This window comes from Manis javanica, chromosome 11 (assembly GCF_040802235.1).
Source record: "Manis javanica isolate MJ-LG chromosome 11, MJ_LKY, whole genome shotgun sequence".
Taxonomy (NCBI): domain Eukaryota; kingdom Metazoa; phylum Chordata; class Mammalia; order Pholidota; family Manidae; genus Manis; species Manis javanica.
In genome coordinates, this window is record NC_133166.1 from 22,948,092 (window position 1) to 22,961,092 (window position 13,001).

General features: G+C 51.3%; 2 protein-coding genes across 5 annotated transcripts in view; one reads left to right on the forward strand and one right to left on the reverse strand.

Moving 5' to 3' along the window:
- Positions 1-8,305, forward strand: part of XNDC1N (XRCC1 N-terminal domain containing 1, N-terminal like) — a 35,991-nt gene extending 27,686 nt beyond the window's left edge. Inside the window, exons 18-23 of the mRNA XM_037026273.2 lie at positions 578-670; positions 3,371-3,563; positions 4,113-4,240; positions 4,341-4,416; positions 6,797-6,926; positions 7,787-8,305. Of these exons, the coding sequence (XP_036882168.2) occupies positions 578-670; positions 3,371-3,563; positions 4,113-4,240; positions 4,341-4,416; positions 6,797-6,926; positions 7,787-8,181 (1,015 nt within the window). The 3' untranslated portion in view covers positions 8,182-8,305. The remainder of the gene's footprint in view (positions 1-577; positions 671-3,370; positions 3,564-4,112; positions 4,241-4,340; positions 4,417-6,796; positions 6,927-7,786) is intronic.
- A 503-nt stretch (positions 8,306-8,808) lies between these two features.
- On the reverse strand, positions 8,809-12,051 carry ART5 (ADP-ribosyltransferase 5). Of its 4 annotated transcripts, none has more exons than XM_073216054.1 (5): positions 11,939-12,051; positions 11,523-11,750; positions 9,879-10,602; positions 9,253-9,285; positions 8,809-9,163 (listed from the first exon to the last, which is right to left on the reverse strand). In XM_073216054.1, exons 3-5 carry the CDS (start codon positions 10,522-10,524, stop codon positions 9,060-9,062), a joined length of 783 nt encoding a protein of 260 aa, XP_073072155.1. In that variant the 5' UTR covers positions 10,525-10,602; positions 11,523-11,750; positions 11,939-12,051; the 3' UTR covers positions 8,809-9,059. The 4 variants fall into 4 exon arrangements, with proteins under 4 accessions (XP_073072155.1, XP_017520594.3, XP_017520593.3 ...); XM_017665105.3 differs by having other exon boundaries at positions 10,083-10,602; positions 11,519-11,750; XM_017665104.3 differs by having other exon boundaries at positions 11,519-11,750.
- Positions 12,052-13,001: the final 950 nt, after the last annotated feature.

The following is a 13,001-nucleotide window of genomic DNA, read 5'->3' on the forward strand; positions in this document are numbered from 1 at the left end:
ACATGGCATTACCTGGTCTTGGTACTTGTCACCTAATAATTTACAGCCAAACCTGGCCTCTCACCCTAAGCAGAGCCTCCAGTTAGTGCTACTCCTGGAATCCTCTGCCTCAGGTGGGACTAGGTGCCAGTTCTTGGTGGAAAGCCCTGGCTCCATTGCCGAACATCTTCAGCTCAGCTTAGCTTGGAGGAGGATCTCCTCCCAATCCCTGAGGCTCCTCTAGCCCACCCTGTTTCACGCTAATTTCTCACATGTGGCTTTAGCTCTGCTGGTCACACTCACTCCTCTGTGTATGACACCTGTGCATCTCAGTCCCTCCCTGGGATGCTGGCCCACCCCTAGCTTCCATTGCTTTAGCTCAGTACCTTTTATTCTTGAGGGGAAGTTCCTGCTTTGGCACCCCACCGTCAATGCCTTCTCATCTCCCCTACTTTCTCTACTCTTAATAGTAACCAAACTGAATACTTGCCAACTAGAGAGACTGAGTCTGGGAGGCTGTCACTGCCATCCCTCTTCCAGAGCCTGACTTCTAAGGTGGAGACCTGCTCTGACCCTTCCCCAACCCACCCCCTGCCAGATTCATGTTCATCCTCATGATCATCCTGACCGCCTTCCTCTGTGGCCTCAACAACATCTATGTGCCCTACCAGGAGACAGAGCGGCTGGGCAAGTATGCCGGGGCTGGGGCAGGATGGGCAGGTCGGAGCCTGGGACCGTGCAGCGTGGGGCTTAGTGATCACCGCTTCCTTCCCCTCTCCTCCCTCATCTATTCACTCAGTCATTAATTCTCTGCTTTGGTGAATCACCCCCTCATTGATTCACACTCATTCATGTGTTCATCTACTCATTCATTTATTCACTTATTTTCTCCCCAAACTTTTTATTTTAAAAAATGTCAATCCTATAAAAAAAGTTAAAAACACAGGAGGCTCCCATATACTCTTCACCTAGCTTCACTAATTAATAATGTTTTAATAACATTTTGCTTGGTCTGTTGTTCTCCTTATTTTTTTTGTGTGGCCCTTAAACATTTAAAAGTAATGTGAAAACATCATGACACTTTACCCCAGATAGTTCAGGATTTCCCCTAAGAGCACCACCACAAAATCATTATCACACTTGAAAAATTCAGTATCAATCCCATCATGTTATTTTCTGTAAGTCCATACTCAAATCTCCCCAATTGCCAAAAAAAATTGTCTCTTCAGCTTTTTAAAGACCTGAGATCCAATCTGAGATCATGCACTGTATTCTGTTGTCCTATCTCTTTAGTCTCCTTTAATCTAGAATACTCCCTCTGCCTTTTCTTTGTCTTTCATGACAAATGAACTTCTTTGAAAAGTGCAGCCCCCGTTACAGTGCAAAGTGTTCCACAGTTGGAATTTACCTATTTACTCATGATTATGTTCAAGTTTAGCAATTTTGGCAAGAACATTACCTCACTGATGACTCCTATTTTCCACCGTATCAGGAGACATGTGATGTCAGTTTAGCCCACTGGGGAGGCCCACTGTCCTAGCAAACCTTGTAAAGGTACTTGGGACACCCTTTTAGTAATGGGCAGATACACTGAAACTGTATGACTGACCTACTCCCTTGCAACCTTTCACCCATGGCTTCTGCATCCACAGATGATTTTTACCTGAATTAGCTCTTACAATAGAGGCTTCAAGTTGGTGATTTCCTATGACTATCATTCCTTTTATATCCATTAGCTGGCATTCTTCTATAAAGAAATGCTTTTTCCTTCCTTCCTTCTTATTTGAATACCACTGTGAACAAAAAGATTTTTTTTTTAATATAAGAATCCATTATAGTGATTATTGGTTTTGATGCTCAGGTTTTCCTAAATATAGCCAATAATTCCTGTGTTTGTTTATTCACCCACTTGTTCACACCTATTTGCAGACACCTTCTCAGTAGTAGGTCCTGCCCCTGGTACTGGAAGCACAGACAGGAGAAATGACCCAGACCCAGTCTCATGGAGAAGATAGCTATGTACACTAAGCTCAGTTTGAGATGACAAGTGCTGTGAGTAGGAGGGGTTATGTTGAGTGTACCCAGAGGGGAGAGCCTTTTCCTCTGTCTTGGGTGATCGGGGAAGACTTCATAGAGAAGAGAGAATCTGGCCTCCACCTACAAGGGTTATAAACTTTGGAGAAGAAGGTGCAGGGCAGAAAGGGGGCAAAACAGAGAGATGTGTTTGGAGGTATGTACCAAAACAGGGAGGTATGTTTGGGGAATAGCATGTCTCTCATGGTTGACACATGGAGGGAATTTTGAGAGAGGAGGCTAAAGAGGGTAGAGGGACCAGGTCACGGAGCTCATGAAGGTCCTGTATCTCCAGCAGGCCTCCCAAGTAATTATTCTGCCATGAATTCTTCATGAGTACAACTATGTGATTGTTTTATTGATGAAACTGAAGGACCCACACTTAGGCCTGTGGATATTGGTCTAGGCTTTCTCATTGGTTCCAACATAAATGGAGGCCTTATTCAAACTGGTCCTCTTGCCAAGAACCCTTGTTTCATGTCCCAGCTTCAGGTACTAGCTTAAAGAAACTGAGCTTACATAGTTTAAACCATAAATCTTAGTGCCAGGAGCAGTAACCATTCATTCTAGCCTGCTCCATGGGACCTGGTGGTATCAGTCACTCCACAGTAGTGCAGGAAGGCCAAGCTCTACTGGGTTATACATTCATGGGTGACATCTAAGTAAGTCAAAAGCATTTTGACAAAGAATCTCAGGGAGGTTGCATGGTAGGCATCTAGGCATTAAAGTTTGACAAGTAGAAGTATAACACATCAGGTCAGCATTTAGTAAGAACACTTTGGATGCCGAATAGAGGATGGAATGATGAGAGACAAACTGAGGCCAGTTGCGGGGCTTGTTGCAGTAATCTAGGCCCAAACTGGCACTGAGATGGAGGGAATAAAAGAGATTCACAAATAAGTGCAATAGGAGGGAGAATGTGGTTGGATCTGTGAGTGACCAACAGACATTCTGCTGGGGGGTAGGGAAGGGGATTCAGGAAGGGCTTCCTGGAAGAGGTAGCACTGGAGTTGCTACCACTGTGGTCCAAACCACCATCCTCTCTCACCCAGACCATGGCAACTATTTCTTAACTGGTATTCATGCCCCCACTCTCTCACAGCTGTATCCTTAGCACCTTTGGCACTATTATGTGCTCAATAAATAGTGGTTTACTGAAAAACTAAAAGTGAGAATTAGGAAATGGCAGGAGTGGTCCAGAGAGTTTCATGGAAGCAGAAGGCTGGCTCCTGGAGGGGGAAGAGGCATGTGTCTGGATGGCACTGAGGCCCATCCCCCACCCCTCACATCCTGTCCTTTACTTGGCCCGGTGTGCCAGTTTCAACGAGACATTCCAGTTTCTGTTCTGGACCATGTTTGGCATGGAGGAGCACAGCGTGGTAGACATGCCTCAGTTTCTGGTGCCGGAATTCGTGGGCCGTGCCCTCTACGGCATCTTTACCATCGTCATGGTCATTGTGCTGCTCAACATGCTCATTGCCATGATCACCAACTCCTTCCAGAAGATTGAGGTGGGTGAGCTGAGGTCAGCTGCAGCCAGGAGAAGGGAGAAGCGGGTGGACAGGAGTAGGATGTAAGGGGTTGAGACGCTTGAGTTCCTGCTTTGCCTCCACTGTTTTCTTGTTTTATGACTTTGGATAAGTTATCCTCCTGAGGCCTCATTTTCCTCATCTGTAAATGAGGGTCTTAGTAATGCTATTAGTTTCTCCACACGCAAGTCTAGTGCTCTTTCCACTTGATGGTTGAGAGGAGGGGCACTGTGGAAAAGTGAGGGGGAACATGAGGAGGCAGAGGGGAGGAGATGTCTGCATTGGGGCTTGTGGCTGGACGATTGGCTGGGCAGGAACCGGATGTCAGAAGAATGAGAGGTGATGGAGAGAAGAGACAAGGGGGAGACAGGCAGGGAACATGTGGGTGGAAGGAGGTCAGAATGGGGAGAAGAAAGCAGCTGGCACACTGGAGGGGAGACACAACGAGTGGCAGAAAAGAGGCTGAGTGAGTGGGCAGGGGGGTGAGGTGCCCGAGGAGTCCTTGCGGAGCCCCCTGTCCCTGGCTTCCAGGACGACGCCGACGTGGAGTGGAAGTTTGCTCGCTCCAAGCTCTACCTGTCCTACTTCCGAGAGGGCCTGACACTGCCGGTACCTTTCAACATCCTGCCCTCCCCCAAGGCCACCTTCTACCTCCTCAGGTGATGACTCCCAAGCTCCCACTCCCGGCGCCCTCCCCAGCTCCCGCCCCACAGCCAGGCCTTGCCCTCTGACTGGCCTTCTGTACCATCTGTCCCTCAGGAGAATTTTCTGGATCATGTGCTGTTGCTGCTCCTGCAAAGCCAAGCAGCCGGATTGCAGGCCAGCCTCCACCTTCGTGAGTGCCCCCTCTGCTTGACGGTCCTCCCATCAGGGCTCCAGCCGTGTCATCCATACTGCCCATTTGCCTGCACACCCTGGTTTGTCTGTTTTTCAGGGCATGTTCCCCAGGGAGCCTGTTCACAGTTCCCACTCTCACCTGTCTGCCTTTCCCTCTTGCTGGCCCTGGCCATTTCCTAAACTTCCAACCCTGATTGTATATCCTGGCTTAAACAGAAATCCATGCTACCCTCCTCCCAAGGCCCTAACACCCTGTTCATCTCAGACCTACTAGCAGCCTTAAGCAGTCACTTGAGCCGCCACCAAAGCATGGCAAAATCAAGAAACCCCAACACCCCCAAGCAATCCTTTTCAGTAGTGTGTTATTATTATTATTACACAATCTTCTTGCCATCCAAAAAAAAACAAAAAAAGATCCAGACAGCTCACTTACCTCCCGTTCTGCTCCCTAACCCATCTGACATGGCGTGAGAGCCCCTTCCTGATTCAAACCACTGTTACTGTCAGGTCTGTAGGGGGTTCTATCTGCTCCCCTTAAAACTTGTTACCTGAGGATCTCTCTAAGCCAGGCCTCCAGGCCGGCTTTACAGGGGCCACAGGCCAGCTCTGGAGCTCTGAGGTCCCTGGACCCCCAGGGGAGGATGGCCTTCCCTTATCTAACTGGTCAATAGTTTGTTCAACAAACACTTACCAAAGCACACCTACACTGGGAAAAAAAATGTGGCTAACAGTGGTCCCTTGAGAGGTTGACAGTCTAGAGCAGCAGAAGGGAACAGACTTAATTGTATCAGACAACAAGCCTATGGTAGGAGAAGTACACGGAGCTATTAGGGCACAGAGGACCAGACCCAGCCTCAGGAACCAGGGAGCCTCCCAGACCTTGAGGCAGATCAGAATCCTGAAGGATAAACAGAGGTTGGTAGGCAGACGTGGTGGGGAAAGGCATTCCAGGCACAAGAAGCCACATGTGGAAAGGCACAGGGAAAACACGACATTTACAAGAAACTAAGTGCCCAAGGTTCCCAGTTTCCACCACATCCTGTCTCCTGGCTATCCTGCCTGGACACCTCTTTCACCCTGATGGATCTTTGACTCCAGATTCTGGGATTATCACCCTTCCTCCCTGGCTACTTCCTTCCCCTCTCGGGGCTGCCTGATGGCACATTTGCAGACCACATTTCAGGGATTCTTGCATCGTCGGGTGAGACTCGTCTCTTCACCAGAGATTGTGTTCAGCCCTCTATGCCCAGTCCCGCTGAACAGTCACTGCATCCCAGCAGATACCCCTGTACCAACCTGGGTCTCCCCAGCCCTCCTTTGCATGCCCCCTGAGGTCCTAACCTTCATCCAGCTGCCCCCACCTGGCCAGCCTGCTCACTGGTGATCCAATCAGGTGTCCCCTCCCACCTATCCTGCATCCTCAGGAAATGGCCTCCCAAAGTTCTTATTCCTTATTTTAAATAAGAAAAGTACCTTATATACTCTGTAGACGAAAAGGGCCCATCATTCTCTCTCATACTTTTGCCTGCCCCATCTTTGTCATTCCTGTTTCTCCCTTTAAGATATTTAATAAAATTATTTGGTATTTTGCATTATAAAAGTAAATATGTTAACTATAAAATATTTAGAGAGAAGAATAAAACTAGATAAATAAAAACAATTATTTCCTAAGCATTTAGAGAGTACCTGCTCTGTGCCAGGAAGGAAGTACTAGCCTGGGAAATAGGCATCTCCATTTTAAATTTGAAGATGCTCAGGCCTGAGGAAGTTGAATAAGTTGCCTGAGGCACACGGCTGATAAATGGCTGAACTGGGATTTGATCCTATGTCTTCTAAGTCTAGTACTTTGCCTACTACATCTTTGTTCCCTGTCCATTGTCTGCCCCATGCACCCTACTTGCCCTCCTGAAACTGTCCTAAGGCCTAAAACTGGACCCAAAACCAGTCATTCTAATTTGCATGGTAATTTCCATCTTGCATCCAAGAGCAGGTTGTGCAGATGCCTCACCACGTCCCCTAGTCTCCTCCTCTGCAGGATTTGAAGGGCAAGATTAATCTGGATCACCTAAACTCAAGAAAACCAAAGCTGGTTTGGTGGCAGGAGAGAGCTCAAAATTTCTGTCTCTGCCCACTCCCCTTCCCTTCCCCTCCCCAGGCTCATGGTTCTCTTACACTGGGCCATTGCTCAGCTTCCATTGCTCAACTTCTGCCTCCATCCCTCTACCTTCCAGGACTGCACCAGGGTCTAGATGTGTGGCCTTCAGGAACAGAAAAGTAGCACAGACTGCCTGGCCCTTTATTGCCTTGGGGAGGGAACAGTGATTCGAGAAAGACTTGGGATGGAAAGTCTCTCTCACCCTCCTGTCTTCCCATTCCAGGCCAATCCTGGTGCAGGGACAGGACCCGGGGAGAGAGAACGAGGATCCTATCGCCTTCGTGTCATCAAGGCCCTGGTGCAGCGCTATATAGAGACCGCCCGGCGGGAGTTTGAAGAGACCCGTCGCAAAGGTTTGTCACACCTCCAGGCCTTTCCCGGTGCTGTTCCTTGCTCAGTCAACCTACATGCAGCACACCCAGGCTCACACCCCTCACCCAGCCTACAGTGGTCTGCACCACATCCTACCCTGCCTTTGGGAGCCATAACCTGCACTCAGACATTGAGTCTATTCATTTCATTTAATCCTTCATCCCTGCTTTCACTTGTGCATTCATTTATTCTCTTATCTCACTCACTCACCCACCCATCATTCATTGCTACATCCCCTTTGTTCTGGGCCCTCTTGGCAAGAGGTGGGCACTGTGTAGAGCAGGGACATGTGGGAAGCTTTCAGTCTGGAGAGGAAGAGAAACCATCTTACTGGGCGAAAGCATTTAGTTAAGAGACATGAATTGCATTGGAAGCCCAAAGGAGAGAAAGAACCTATCATTTTGAGTAGTTCATGAGAGGGCAGGATAGGGTACCAGAAGTTGGCGAAAGAGGAGGTGGAATTTGAACTGGGCTCTGACGATGGGAACAAGCTGCCCTGAGGATAGGTAGATTGGGAATAGGGCTGGCACAGGTGGAGTTACAAATCTCTACCCATTCAAAACTTTCCCAGCCCTCTGTGACTCCTGATCCCTCCTCTGGCCCACAGGACTTCCCTTCTTTCTATCTTCTAAGCTCACTACTACCCCACCCCTGCGAAGCATTCACCACAGCCTCTGCCTGCTGACCTGAAGCCCCAGCCCACAAGCACGTCTCTCACTTCCTCCAGTTCTTCTCTCCCAGGACCCTCTGGCACTGTGTTCCCTGGGGTTCTGTTGAGGGTGGAAGCGGTAGGGGCAGACTCATCATCTGAGCAATCTCCCTATTGATACCCCACCCCCAGACTTGGGAAACAGACTGACAGAGCTGACCAAGACCGTATCTCGACTGCAAAGTGAAGTAGCAGGTGTGCGGCGGATTATGGCGGAGGGAGGGACACTCCGGCCCCCCGACAGTGCCAGCGTCCTCAGTCGCTACATCACCCGGGTACGCAATAGCTTCCAGAGGCTAGGGCCCCCGATCCCCGAGATCCCAGAGCTGATGGGGCCAGGGACTGTGGGGACCCAGGAGTCTTCAGAATTTGGGCTTCAAGATGCTGGTGTGGCTGGGACTCCAGCTTCTTCTGGAGAGCCTGGCCCTTCCTCCCTAGCTCATGTGTTAGTGCACAGGGAGCAAGAATCACAAGGGGCTGAGGACCTGCCCCAGGGGGAAGATTTGGGATCCAAAGGGGAGTCCTGATGCAGTGGGAGAGTCCCTTCTTCCGCTACTGAGCAAAGCAGGACAGACAGGTGAGCGGGAGGTCACTTTGTAAGGAGCCTATGCTGCTTTCCTTGCCTCAATAAAATCTCTGTTCTGGACGTCAGATGCCTCTAAAGGGTGTGAGACTCTCTGTCTTTAAATGTTTTGAAATCTACCATCCCGTGCCAAAAATGAGCCTTTCTGGGAGCAGAGCAGAGCGGAAATGGCCTGCTCTGGGGGTCCCAGCTATCTCAGGATAGGATCCTACTTTGTGTTGCTTCAAATCTGTAGTGGAAAGGTTCTGGACCGGGAGGCAGGGGGCCTGGTTGCAGTGTTCACTCTGTGGCTTTGAGCGAGTCACTTCCTCCCTTGGCTTTGCATTCTTCATCTGCCAAATGGGCTGAGGAGCCCCCCTGTCCTCCTTCCTGCCTTCAGGGCTGTGAGGAACCTTTGGCATTAAAGCTTCTGGGTTTACAAGTTATGGTGTGTGACAGGGATCTACACAGGAGACCATTTCTAGGGGTGATCAAGAAGCCATTCTTTTTAGTCTCATTTCCCAAGTCCTGCAAGGTGAAAAAAGGGCAGACTGTCTAGTCTCATGAAATAAACCAATCATGAAATTCGACATCACCACACTGCAACCCTGTTTAATCAAGTGGCCATCACAGTACTGCCCTTGCTTGTCCCAGAGAGTCCCCATCACACAGCAGGGGTCCCTCCACCCTGCCATGCCTCAGATCCCCCCATACCCTGGCTGGGGAGATGGCTTCTAGGGCTGGGTTTGAAACCACATTCTTGCTCCTCAAGGCTGTTTGAAGCCCCCTTTCTTCCTATGTGTCACCAGTTCCCAAGAGTCCTAAGTGGCAGGCATTGGACTTTCAGGGCTCAGCCCTTGAGAGGTGGAACCCACCAGGGGCCAAGAGCGGGATCTTCCAGGAATGCAGAGAGAAGGCACCTGTGGAGAATGAATCTAGCTGCCCTCCTGGTGAGAAAGAAAAGAAGGTGAAGGTTCAGCAGAGTCAGGGTGAGGGGAAGCCACTGAAGTGGGGAAGGGGGTAGGAGGATACTCACTTGGTACAGATATGCAGCCCTGCCTCTTCTCCCCTGCAACAGATGGCAGGGTGAGGCCTCCATGTAGACAGACCCTACACCCCAAACTTCCCTTCTCAGGCCATTCCCATTCTCAATCCATCTTGCCTTTCTCCTAAATGCAAACTTCTGACTTCTCTTCCTCGTCCTTCCCCCAGGAAGTCACCCCAGATTGCCTATCCATCTCTGCTCCCACCCTGGCCCCAATCACTGCATTCTGTCCCTGCCTCAGCTCTGGGAACAGCACACAGGTGTCCAGTCAACCCCATTAAGCCCAGGGCTCCTGAGGTCTGAAGCAGCACTTCTGTTACTTTTCTGTTTATTAATCCCTTAACCAGATTCTTTTGGTCTATCAGCCTGGAAAGCAGATGGAAGCTTTTGAGAACATTTACAGAATTATCTGAGAATATTCAAAGATGTGGAAAACACTTATAGGACCTTCAAAGAACTGGCAGAAACTGAGTCACAGAAAACAACTCCACCTGACTTCTAGTCTTCATCCTCCCTATTAACCAAGTGGATCTCCTGAACACCCAGCAGATTGTAGAGGGACATTCTGGCTTATTTCAACCACCGTGCCCAATCTGTTATGCTCATGCACAGCTCACCACCCAGATAGGCGCAGTTAAAGTGGCTGCATGTCTGGTTATAGCTCCAGAGAGTCACTAGGTTCTGGGCTCCATCCTGGGAGAACTTGGTGACCAAGAAGACTTCATGGGGAGGGATCAGCACCTCACGCTCCTCAGGAAACACAGACAGGGCCTGGATAGGGGCCCCAAAGCAAGTCCTTAGGGAGAAGAAGGTGGCATTACCGAATCTGCGGGCCACTGCCTCATCCAGGGAGCTGGAGGCGAACTGGCCCAAGCGGACAGAATCCCCCAGCCTCTTGGGTTCAAAGTGAAGGGTGCCCACACCTCGGAACACCACATCCCCAGGTCCCCTGCTGCAGCCTCCCTGCAGCAGCTGCAGGGCCCGGGTCAGGTAGAAATGCAGGGCCTTGAAAGGGAAGTGCCTCATGTAGAACTCCCGGGAGCCACCGCCAGACCGCACAGCCTGGTTCAGCTCCCAGTACACAGTGTTAGATGAGTTGGTGTAGACCATGATGGCGATTCCGTGATGGGCTTGGAAGCCAGGGGGCAGGGTGAGCCCTCTATGCCTGTGCTCCCAGGCCTCCTGGGCTGCCTCCCAGGACTCCCGCAGCAGGGCATGGCGGGCCATCTCCTCCTTTAGCAGAGGGGCTGCCTTCTCCTCCATCTCTCCTGAACAGCCCACATAGGCATCATCGAAGGTGTCTGGAGCCAGGCTCAGGGGCAGAATGGGAATAGCCTGGGCCTGTGGAAGTAAGGAAGAGAGAAGCCAACAGCAAAGAGTGGAAGTTCAGGGGTCCTGGTGGCAACTCAGTTTAGAAACAGAATCTCACTTCCATCTGGTATATGCAATCTGGGCAAGAGCTCAAGGACTTAAATAACACAGGCATTGGAGTCAGACAGACATGGGTTCAAATCCTGACCCCACCACCCAGTAGCTGAGGGATCTTGGCAAGTCTCTTAACTTTTCTGGGTTTCAGATTCTCCACCTATAGACTGAGGATACTTCCAACCTCACAGGGTTATTGTGAGGATAGTATATAGATCTTCATTTCTGTATAACCTAAAAAGGGTCATTTTGTCAGCAAAGAGTTCCCTGCACTTGGTGGGAAGTGGGGCTAGATAACTTGCAGGCACTGTTCTGGCTCTAAGACTCAGTATGCAGCAAATGTACAGCCTGTGTCCAGTGACCTGACCCCATCCCCACCCTCAAACAATCTTTCCCTCTTACCCAGGTGCTCAGCCACCACACCAAGTCATGGTCAGCTCTGAGACTCCTAAGTCCTCTCCTGCTTTACAAGTCTGTGTTCCCAAACCTGGGTGGGGGTGGGGAGGTCAAGCCCTGATCGGGGGGTGGGGGGCAGCAGGAGGGCAGTACCCAGGTAGCCCACTGGGTTTGCCTAAACTAAGCCTGGGAGGGGAGATGGGAAGAGGGGAGAAAGGTGGAGGCAGGGCTGAGTGAAGGAAGGAGGATCACAGGAGGACCAGTGGGTGAAGGGTGGGTGTTGCGAGAGGGCATGGGAACTTGGGGCTCCCTGCAGGGATGGGGGTTCCCAAGAGGAAGAAGACTGGGATCCTAAAGAAGAGTCTCTGGGAGAGATTTTTGAGGAGTCAGCCCCACAGTCCACCTCAGGGTCTGCCCCAACTGTTTCCCCAGTTACCTGCCTGAGGGTGTGGAGCCTGAAGCAGCCGAGAACGATAAGCAGAGCCTCCAGCATCATCACTGGGGCAGGCTTAGGAGGATGAGATCCGGGTGAGGGTGGGGCCAGCGGTGGTGGAGCCTTGGCTTTGATGGATTGGGGGACGGGGACCTGGATCCCTTCTTCTATGGTGTGAGGGGTCCCTGCTCCAGGACGCGGCCCAGGCGGGGCGTGGGCGCGGCCAGGGGCGGGCCTAAGGGAAGGGGCGGGTCCTTTCATTTTACTGTCCCCAACCCCCCCGGGACAACCCCAGGTCTCTGCTTCCCAGACTCCCGGTCACCCCCAAGCCCCCAAGTCTTCTGCCTGGGGGCTTTTTTTTTTTTTTTGGCCATGGTAAAGGTGGAGCCATAATTTGGAGAGGAGAGTTGGCCGGGAACCCACCTGGACGTTGGGGAGGCCGAAGCAGGAAGGAGTGCCGATGGTTAGGGCCCGCGCTGCACTGTGCCCGGACTCCAGCTGATAAACAAAGTCCCGCGCGGCTAACTATAGACCCCAAGGCGGTAACCCGACACCTCTCTTCCCCAGCAACAGGGGTGGGAGGAGCGGGAGGAGCGGGGAACGGGGCTAAGGGGCTCACGGGCCTTCCCAAGGACTGTGAGTTCTCTTTCCAGGACCCTCTTTGGCTCTGAGCAAGACGGGTTGGGAGAACGGACTTGTGGGCCCTCTCCCTCAGATGGGCCCTGCCCAGCTTGTCCCCAGACCGATGGGCCAGGAAGCCCCTGGAGGTTCCCACCTGCCAGGAGATCACCACTTGTGCACTCCATGATTTGCATGCAATTTGCATATGGCCCATACATTTGGTCACAGGTGGTCCAGCATCTGAGCAGCACCCCACCTCCTTTCCCTTCAGTAGGGTTGGACCAGATGCAGGGCTCAGTCTGACACCCTCAAGGTCTGGCCCCACCCCCTCCTCCGGCCCCTCCCACCTCCCCTCCTGGACCTCTTTGACTCAGGTGACCCCATGTTTGTAAACACCAGCCTTTCCCTCCTGCGGGTCAGTCTATAAATAACCTGGCTCTGAGTTTTAGATGCCCAATCAGAGGTAATGGGAGAAGGGGCCAGTTGAGCAGTCAGTAAGCAGCTCTGGGAAGAGCCTTCTGGCAGCCTGAGCTTCTGGGGGTGGGAGGGTTACTGCCTCTACCCTGCACCCATAGAGTGGCCAGAAGAGCTGGGGATCCCAAATGCTAGGATTTAAGAGACGCTGCCTGCTACCAGCACAGGAGGTTAGGCTTAACCCCAGGGCCTGCATCCTGGCCTGGCTCAGTAATGTAGCCCATCCCTGTTCCCCTGTCCCCTCAGGTTGCCAGCCAAATAATTTCAATCACCTAGAATCCTGCCTTCTCCAAAAATCTTTTCTGTAGACCAAAAAGGAAGACAAACTATGTCCAAGCTTGGGGGGAGGAGGGAGGTGGAAAGAGTGGCAACCCAAAAAATGAGAGTGCTT